This window comes from Lycium barbarum, chromosome 8, assembly GCF_019175385.1.
Source record: "Lycium barbarum isolate Lr01 chromosome 8, ASM1917538v2, whole genome shotgun sequence".
Taxonomy (NCBI): Eukaryota; Viridiplantae; Streptophyta; class Magnoliopsida; order Solanales; family Solanaceae; genus Lycium; species Lycium barbarum.
Genome location: NC_083344.1, coordinates 67,409,016 through 67,419,126, shown reverse-complemented (window position 1 = coordinate 67,419,126; position 10,111 = coordinate 67,409,016). Strand labels below are relative to the sequence as shown.

The following is a 10,111-nucleotide window of genomic DNA, read 5'->3' as shown; positions in this document are numbered from 1 at the left end:
CGAAGATGGGTGTTATGACCATGAATATGGGTGAATTAGAGGCAAATTGAGGAATCTAGATAATGTGGATAATGTGAATGACTAATGGCCATTGTTATGATATTAATGAAGGTATAAACGCTAGCATTAGAAGGGAACGTGCAAGTGTAGAATAGTTCGACGGAAAGGTATGTAAGGCTAACCCTTCTTTCATAAGGCATGGTTCTTGGCCAAATTCCTAATTCCTCTATATGAGTATGTTGTCTTCACATGGTTGACATTCCGAGCTCATAAGCTCACGACCCTTGATATGTACTATTATTATACTATGTTCCTCGTATGACGAGTAAGTCTATAATGTAGATGTAACGATAATGATGAGGATAGTAATGATGATGAGAGTAAAATGAGATTAGAGATGCTTACGAGCTATGATATATGTATATGTATGCCTATGAAGGGCTATGATAAGACCTCGAGCTTATGATGCCGGGTAAGACTATATGTATATGACTATGTATAAAGTATGTATACGATTACGAAACGCGCGCACACCTCTGCAGATGGTACGGATAACCCTGATGCCTTGGTAGGGCCAGGTATGTATGACCTTGAGCCTTGGTTGGCCAAGCATGTATAAGACACCGATCCTATGAGGTCGGGTATGCTATGTAAATGTTATGTATATGAAATGACTATGTATATAATATGAATATGAATGTGATAAAACTATGTATAAGAATACGAATAAGGACATGTATACGAATATGAGCACAAGTATGGCACGAGTATTATTATGGGATACGAACGACGATGTATGCAAGTAAGCGACATGATGATGATGATATTACTGTCTCCCCTCCTATGCTATTTTCATACGATATCTATTATACTTCTATATTGATGTTGATCATGCTTTACATACTCAGTACATTCTTCGTACTGACGTCCTTTTGTTTGTGGACGTTGCGTCATGCCCGCAGGTGCACAGGGAGACAGACTTGATCCATAGTTGCTTATTCAGAGATTGCATAGCAGAGCTCCATTTCTTTCGGAGCCGTAGCTTTTGGGTACTTATTCTTTTGTGTATATAATTATGGGCATAGCGGGGTCCTGTCCCGCTCATACGATATGTCATACTCTTAGAGGCTCGTAGTCATGTGTATGTGGGTAGAGATGTTCGGCCATGTCGGCCCATGTTTTGTATATCTTTTGTTAGCCACGTCGGCCTTGTACTTATGATGTGGCATAGATGCCTATGATATGTTAAATGATGATGGTCGTTTAATAGGATCAATATGATTAACGATAAGAAAAGCACGAATTGACTTATGGTTCACCTAGATGTTATGTTATGTACGATAAAGGGGTGCTCGTCGCGGCCCCCTAGCCGGGTCGTGACAGTTTCAGTGGCCCAAATCTTGCAGGTGCGAGGTTCATTATTCTCGCCTAAGGCCGCAGGTTTGGCCTATCGCTCACAGATGCAGCCTCGCACCTGCGAGCCTCTTCTCATAGATATGGGCTCCATTCCAACAACCAACCTCGCACATGCAGCCCACTATGCGCAGGTGCGCCACACCAGAAACCAGAAAAATTTAGTTTCTACCAAATCCGATCAAACGCTCGAAACTCGTTCGGAGTCCTGCAGACAGAAGCCAAAAATGCAAACTTATCATAAAACACGCTACGAACTTGCTCGCGGGTTTGGATTTCCCAAAAAGAGGTCGCCTTGACCGGGTGTTGACCCAAGCCAACTCCAACCAAACCAAAACCAACATTTCCAACCAATGACCCATAACACAAACGGATGCATCAGGACCCGAACCAAAAGCTCAACTAAGTCAAAAATCACGTCCCAGAGCTAATGGAACTATCAGAATTAGATTCTGGATGCATTTCCCCAAGTCAACTATTGGTCAATTCTTATTAGCTTATTCAACCTAGAAATCTTTAAAATCCTCAAAACCAACCAAGACCAATCCAATTTCCTTGAAAACCATGCTACCCATCTCTGCAAGTCATGAATACCGAAAAGAGACTACGAGAAGGGTATTTTAGGGAAAAAGGAATAAAATGTCTAAAAAGACCAAATAGCTCGTTACAGTGTGTCTCATCCAAATAAAAATTAAAGAATATATATATATATATATATATATATATATATATATAGGAGAAAAAGAGAAGACCGGATCCGAAAATTACCACATGCTTTTCGATGTTTACTTATTCTAAAATTGTTATGATAACCACCAAAGTCATTTTCAACTGGCTGAAGTGTTTACACAACAATAGACTATAAAAAATTGTAACACTATATATCTAATATAATATTCGAATTCTCAGACTGTAGATCTATTGCACTATCTTTTTGTGATAACTTTCTTTTTTTTTGGAATTTTTGTAAAGTATATTTTCAAAAATATTTTTTTCTCGAAGTGTTTCCCCCCAAAGTATTGTTCAAGAAGTTTTGCAAAATCTTTTCCCAAAACTGTTTCCTAAATGTAATTTTATGTTTTCCAAAGAAAAATTCGTCTTCCATCATACACATTTTTTACGGATAATGAATCAAAATTTTCCTAAACTATTACATTTTTATTAGTTACAACTCAAATTATATCATGTTTACGTTACTCCTATGAACTATAACTTTCAGGAGCCAAACCCTCCTAAACTATTACATTTTGATAAGTTTCATACTTAAATTATGTCTTGTTTACGTTATCCCTGAACTATAACTTCCAGGTGTTAAAAATTCCCTGATCATTATATGTTATGTACGTGTGTTCACTCTCCCAAAAGCTTTAAAAAAGTGCCAAGTGGCACTACACGTGTTATTTATTTTTTGTTTCAGATTTTATTTAGATTATTAATGATTTTATTTTAAATATAAATCCTGATTAAATAACTAAAACTAAAACTAAAGAAAACAAAAGTTAAAAGTAAAAAAGGAACTATAAAGTAAAAAGGGAGATAAAGAGAAAAACATAAGAAATGTTATTTTCTCACGTTTTGTTGAGAGGTCCCTGTTTTTACATAAATTGAAGCAAATCAGCTCCTATTTAGTTTGATTTCACTGTGATTTCTATCTATAATTTTTAATTTTATCATGTTTTGAGTTTGAAAGAGAAGAGAAACATTTCAAATATAAACCAACATTTACAATCTCAAAAAATTTCAATGTACATAAAGTGAATAGAATGAGGAAGAAGACCTTATTTATAGAAAGAAAAAGAAATAATAAAAAATAGAAACTCTGATTTCCTAGCTTAATTAATGCTGTAAAAGCCACATGCCCCTAAGGAAGTGTTATCACACTTTTTGGTATCTATCAAATATTTGAAAATTATAATTCAGGGGATATGTAATAAGGATATATTTTAATTATGAAACTAATAAACATGTGATGGTTAGGATTTTATAACGTATTATCTCTCTTTGTTATTTTAAAAAGCATGATTATTCAAACAGTTTCTCTTCCAAATGCAATAATAGTTATGAAATGATTAAGCAGCAAACAGGACAATATTTGTTGAGTAATGCTTAACGGATATTATAAAAGCCACATGCCTCTAAGGAGGTGTAACACACATTTTGTCATCATAATTTTCAAATATGAAATAGTTTAGGGGAATTTTGATCTACTATCTGTTTTTTATTTATTTAATTATTTATAGAAAGTATGATTATCCAAACAGTTGCTCTTCCAAATGAGATTCCTTTTTAGTTGCTCATTGTGTCTCAATTTATATGACACTTTTTACTTTGATCAATTGGATTGAATTTTAAAATTAAATTAGATTAGATTAATTTGATACTTTAACATTAAAATTTATATATTTAAAAATTACATGAAAAGTACTATAAATTATAACTTTTCTCATATCAATTTAATAAAAAAAATACATCTTAAAATAATGATCAAAATTTATGAAGTTTGAATTTCGGGAAGAAAAAAGTGACACGTAAATACGGGTAGAGTGAGTATGAAATATGATTAAGCGGCAAATACGACAAATATTTGTCTAAGTAATGCTTAACTGGGAATCCATCTGGGGGTTGAATATAAATGTCGTTGCATTCCCAAAAGGCCCTCCACTCTCTCCTTTGTCTGCAAATTGGAAATGGCGAATAATGTGGCACCAGTTTCAACATCGTCAAAAGGAAGATGGAGCAACCTCTCCAAATATGCTTCTAGAATCTTCTTTTTCCTCATCTTCCTTCAAGTCCCTTTATTTAGGTAACCACATGTGGATTCAAGATTTGAATTTAATGGGTTCAACTTTTCAGATTCTTAAAGTTATTGGTTCAATCTATTATTTATTGAGATTTTCGTAGGTTCTTACATATATATTTATACTTCGTATCGAAAGTTATGGGTTCAAATGAACCGTACATCCGCCCCTGTTAATATAACTGCAAACTTGACGACCCATTTTTCTACATCTGCGTTCGATTTGTTATTTGATATCGGGGACATTTTATTGTGATTCTACTTGGTAATATAAGTTTGATTTTATACCTATTTACGGGGGTGGATCTAGAAGCCCAATTACAGGTTCAAGTAGAAAATCAGCTAAATATTTATAAATACTTGACTGTGAATCCAATTATTGTTTTAATATTAATTTGAGGTCACCCATAAACTTCAAATCCTCCTCTGTCTATTTATGTACTGAGGAGTGGCGACTATGTTCGTGTTTATGTTGAGTCTGATCTGGAGGTTCATTGAATTAAATGAAGCTTTATCTTAGTTTTTCATAAGTGGTTTCTTGATAGTACAAGTTATAATTGATGCCAATTTTGTAAGGTTGACTTATGAGTATGTCCTGTAACAATATTGTTTCCCAACGATCTTGCATTAATGTAATTGAATATAGACTAATGAAGTCGATCTTGATTACATATATAATAGGTCGGTGATTTATTTGCTTAATTTCATTTGGGAAATAAACAAAGCTTCTGAGGCGTTATTTTGATCTAGGTTAGTTGTATTTATATCTCCAAAATTATAAGGGATTCCTTATACTGATAAAAAAGTTTTATAAGGGATTCCTAACAAAGATTTTTTTATTTTGAATGTAACAAATTATCTGGATTTTAAGGGCTCGTTTGGCCATGGATAATTTTCACTTTTTTCCGGAATTTTATTCTGGAATCATGTTTGGACAGAGAATTGTCGCAATTTTCCGGAAGCCGATAAACTCCAAATATCTGTTTTCACATTTTCACTCCAAATCACTCACAAAAATTCCACATCTTTCCAAGTTGTATTCATGTCCGAACACAACTCTAATTTGCAAATACCATTTATCAACTTTTTTCCAAATACTCACTTTTTCAAATTTCACATTTTTCATGTTCAAATGCCTAGTAAGTGTTTCTATGCATTTGTTTATAGTTGATTGCTATTTTTACCATTCCCGTCAACTACCTCGGTAGAATTGAGTGTGTACCGTCTTTTTATGTAACTCCATAACTTTGGTAGAGACACTATCTTCATTGGCAAGTGACTATAAGTTAATTTGTTGACGGGCTAAAGAAAGCAATGAAATGGGATGTCCTACATACTCCAGATGTGGTCTTCAGATGGTAGCACCCTTGCGAGTTGAATGTTGAGGAAATCTTTTGCAGTTCGATGTTAGATCTTAGCACAACACTTTGGAGGGTAGTGCCTGTAATCTTATTCATTCATGATATGCATGTCATTCTAATATTAGTTCTGCTGCCTAAAGAAAAATTTATGCCATACTTTTGATCATATATTTCCACCACATCCCACATGCTGCAAGCATCTTGGTCATGCATTCACTTTCTAATACATCTATATTTCTAGTCCCAGTGCATTTCATTTGTTGTTTAATGTCCTCCTAAGACCTAATATCTCAATATGGTGTGTGTGGGGGGGGGGGGGGGGGGGTAACAAGGAGATGAAACATCTTTGTTTTCATCTCCACTGTTGCGTTAGAAGTTAATGTGCTTGTACTTTTGCAACTTTGGTTGGGGTAACGTGTCTCTGAGCTTCACTTTTCGGATAATACTATGTTTCCCTCTTAGACCAAGTGCTATGATTCAATTGTATGCTTGTTAATAGAGTGAATTTTGATTATTAATTTTGTGCTTAGATTGATTATCATTTGGAAAAGTAATTGGGTAGTGTTGACGTTTGTAATCACATTGTTTAAGTTTTTTGAGTCATATATAACTTGTCTCACCGAACGAGTACTAGAGTCAGTTATTTTTTAACACGGTGAACGAGTACTCGCCTCAGTTATTTTTTGAGCATGGTGTCTGGGAGTATTTTGTCTCATCCAGGCAAACTGATATCCTCTCTGCTACTCGTCTCTATTTGATATGGAATATGGATGTGATTGAGCACCTGAAATGAGCTTATTATGGAAATGGATGGATTATGAAGTGGAGTGACTGCTAGAGTTAGTAAATTTCATGAAGTAGGGTCCACCAATTATCAAAATGATTATCATATTCTATTTACCTGTGAATATAATAAAGGTGCAACATTTTAGTTGATGTTATTGATAGGCATTCTTATATGAACTTGCAGATAATCCAACTTGGGTAAGTTGGGAGGTAGATTTTTTTTTTTTTTTTTGACTAGCACCGGGTGTCCGAGTCTCTTTGAGCCCCGACTAATCCCGGGGGTGCACAGGCCCTCGGCAAGGAGTTTCCCGCAAGTGCACCACGGTTAATTCAGGGTTTCCCCAGTCCGATGGCCCCCAGAAATTGTTTGCACCCAGCGGGTTTCGAACTTGAGACCTTGAAGGGGAGCACCCCAAGGCTCAAGTCAATTGCCACCAGGCCAACCCCTGAGGGTTTGGGAGGTAGATTTTTTGAAGGGGTTAGAGGAGTGACATCCTGCTTAAAAGCATAAGGTCAAACTCAGTACTTTCATGGGTTGAATTATGAAGTTTAGTTTTCCTCTTTAAGTTTTGTGTGACAGTTTCTTTTCTTTCGTAAAAGTTAATCAGGTGTTTAGTAGTTTGACCACGTTTTGTAATTGGAAAAGAAACATCTTTTACGAGAATTCTCCATTATTGCTTACTTCTTTGTCTCCAAATGTCTTCCTTCAGGGTGCCATGCAGATCTGGTATGTGCTCAACGCCTATGCAAGTCACATCTTCCCAGTTGATTTCCAGTGAGATCTTTCCTCTTCCATTAGTGAAGGCCATGCTTTATCCTGGTGCAATTGTTAATGGCTTAATCACAAGCAAGACGGTTCCAAGCTGGGATAATCTGCTAAATGTCTACAACCTGACTAATGTGAAGGAGGCCTCTGCCGTAACTGACCTACAACGCTTGGAGGTTTGGCCTTAAATCTATTTTTTATCATTTTCTGAGTACTCTAAGGTTGTTGTCCCCCCCCCCCCCCCCCCCCAACCGCCCCACACACCATCACCACCCCCACCCACTTGCACACAGAGAGGCAAGTAAGGTTCTGCCCATATTTGTTATGATACAGTTTCAAATTAAAATTATTGAAGCTGATTGGTAAAGGTTACTTCTGTATATTATTTGTCAATCTTTTTTCATGAATTTGTCACTGTTTCTGGATCTTAGTGTTTGTTTGATTTCTGTTGGACTTGGTCAGTCAAGCAAGGCGTGTCTGCCGTGCTTGATTAGTTTTGAATGTACAGTTTTTGAAAAATACTCCGTGTTTCATTTATTTGCTTACTCCCTTTATTTCAAATTACTAATCCTATGTTTTATATTTGGATTATAGAGGAAGTTTGTCAAAAAATTAAGTTTATGTCCACTTTGGAGTTGATTTTTTAAATTAAAATACCTTAAAAGATGCTTACCTTACCTTAGCACTAGTGCCCTCTAGGATACCAAAATTGTGTTAGGGAGTACGTATTTGAGGGGGGGGGGGGGGGGGTGAAGAGCAGAAAAGGATATGATTCTAGCTAGAACCTTAGGCAGTAGCTATGCAATGAAAAGATAGGTTAAAATCTCTCGTCTTGTGTGTTTTCCTGAACTTATTTAAGTTCTCCAAAACTTGAGGAAATATCCAAAATCTTTTATGGAGTAGGAAGTTGATACGGGGACTGAATTTTAGATGATGCATTACAAGCTTCATGATGCTTGTGCTAATCTTGATTTCTTGAAATGTTTGGTCATCCTTCTGACTGCTTGATAATGTAATCATCAGTGTTTTGGTGGGTTGACTTGGAATGATGACTGGGGCTACAATCAGATCTTTTCGTAGTATTAAACTACTACTAATGTCGAAATGGATCTTTATTAATTTAAAGTGATCTCACAACCATCGGGGTATTCAATGGATGTGCTTTATCCATGTAAAATCTCTTTAAGATATCTTCAGACTTCAGTATATGTTGATTGATGGACAAATATTCCATTTGTAAAATGCTCAATTTGTAGACCAAGACAAAATTTTGTCTTTCCAAGATCTTTCATTTCAAATTCCTTTTTCAAACATTTTATTGCCTTTGGAAGCTCTTCAAGAGTTCCAATGATATTCTAAGTCATCAACAAATACACCTATTGAAGGGGAGCCTTAGAGGAACGGATAAAGTTGCTGCCATGAGGCCCAGAGGTCACGGGTTCAAGCCATGAAAACAGCCTCTTGCAGAAATGCAGGGTAAGGCTGCGTACAATAGACCCTCGTGGTTCGGCCCTTCCCTAGACCCCGCGCATAGCGGAAGCTTAGTGCACCGGCTGCAACAAATACACCTATTCTGATAAATTTCGATCCTGACCTTTTCATGAAGACACAAGGGCAAACCGGGTCATTTTTATACCCTTCTTTTAATAGGTATTCGCGACGGCGATTATACCACATGCGCCCTAATTGTTTTAATCCGTACAAATATTTCTGAAGCTTTATTGAACAACTTTCCCACGAATCTTTATATGCTTCAGGCATTTTGAATCCTTCTAGGATTTTCATAGAAGTATCGTTGTCTAGTGTCTCATATAAATAGGTTGTGAGTTGTGACAACATCCATTTAATGCACTCAAGTTTTTCATGAACTAGAGTTTTTAGTTTAACGTTCTCTTCTGAGTTTTTAACGTTCTCTTCACATCTGCAATGATGTTTTGTTTGATTATACCATCACACATTCTTTCTTTTGGTTTATCAAGTGGCTGTCTTTATTTTATTACTTTCTGGAAGGTTCTTGCTGGAAGCTATTTTTCTGTGGCTGGAGCTCTTATTGGCATGCTAAAACCTGGAAGGATGAGCATGTTTGGCACCCTACTTATTGTTTGGGGCCTTATCAAGGAAGGGATACTTAACAAGCCAACCACAGTGGATCCTGAGAGGGCAGTGTATGTCTACCCAACAATGTTGTTAGCATTGGTATGTTCTTTCATGTCTGTCAAGTATGATATGAAAAAGGTGACAAGAGGTGCCCCAGCTAGACCTGTTGCAAAACCTCTCCAAAGTTCTTCAAAAGCTAAGCTGAGATGAGCATAAGTTTCATGCTTTTGACGGGATACGAGCGCCATACCTATCCCCTCTTTTTGTCAGCCTAGTTCTTACTGCTTATGCAGTGCAGAGGTCCTAGTTCTCATTCCTTTCATCCTGAGAAATGTATTCATACGGACTTGTTCTAATTGAAGAGGTAATTGTCGGGAGAAGGAGGAAATATGAAACAGTTCCGGGTTGAAAACTACGTATGCTAACTTCACTGTAAAGAGAGCATTCTCAAGGCAAAACCATTTAAAGTGGCTTCATTTGGTTAAGCCACATATTTACCTAGAATTATCCACATATTTTCACTGTTGTTTACCTAGAATTATCCACATATTTTCATCTTAACATAATCTTATTTGGTTAAGTTCACAGCACAAATATGTTCTGTATTCTAAAATGTTACTATTTGATTTGGCAAGATGTTATTTTCATCTTAAATCGTTTTTACCTTTTTTTCTGCAAGGAGATTGTGAGAAATGATTGTTGGAAGCCGATTTTGGCACACCGCCAGACTGCTTTAGGTTATTCTTCTTCTAAGATTTTTGACGAGTGACGATTAAATCTTCATGTAGTTACAAGCTAACCGCTTACTCGAGCCTTCTTCCATTCAAATCTTTAATGCCTGTATCGTTTGACTCATATGCTTGGCCAAATTAGCCAAAAGTACTACAAAAT

At 36.2% G+C, this 10,111-nt stretch overlaps 1 protein-coding gene across 1 annotated transcript; it reads left to right on the top strand.

Moving 5' to 3' along the window:
- The first annotated feature begins 4,025 nt into the window (after positions 1-4,025).
- On the top strand, positions 4,026-9,874 carry LOC132606172 (uncharacterized). Its single transcript, XM_060319544.1, has 3 exons — positions 4,026-4,216; positions 7,068-7,299; positions 9,134-9,874. The coding sequence occupies exons 1-3, from the start codon at positions 4,101-4,103 to the stop codon at positions 9,428-9,430; spliced, it is 645 nt and encodes a 214-aa protein (XP_060175527.1). The 5' UTR covers positions 4,026-4,100; the 3' UTR covers positions 9,431-9,874.
- Positions 9,875-10,111: the final 237 nt, after the last annotated feature.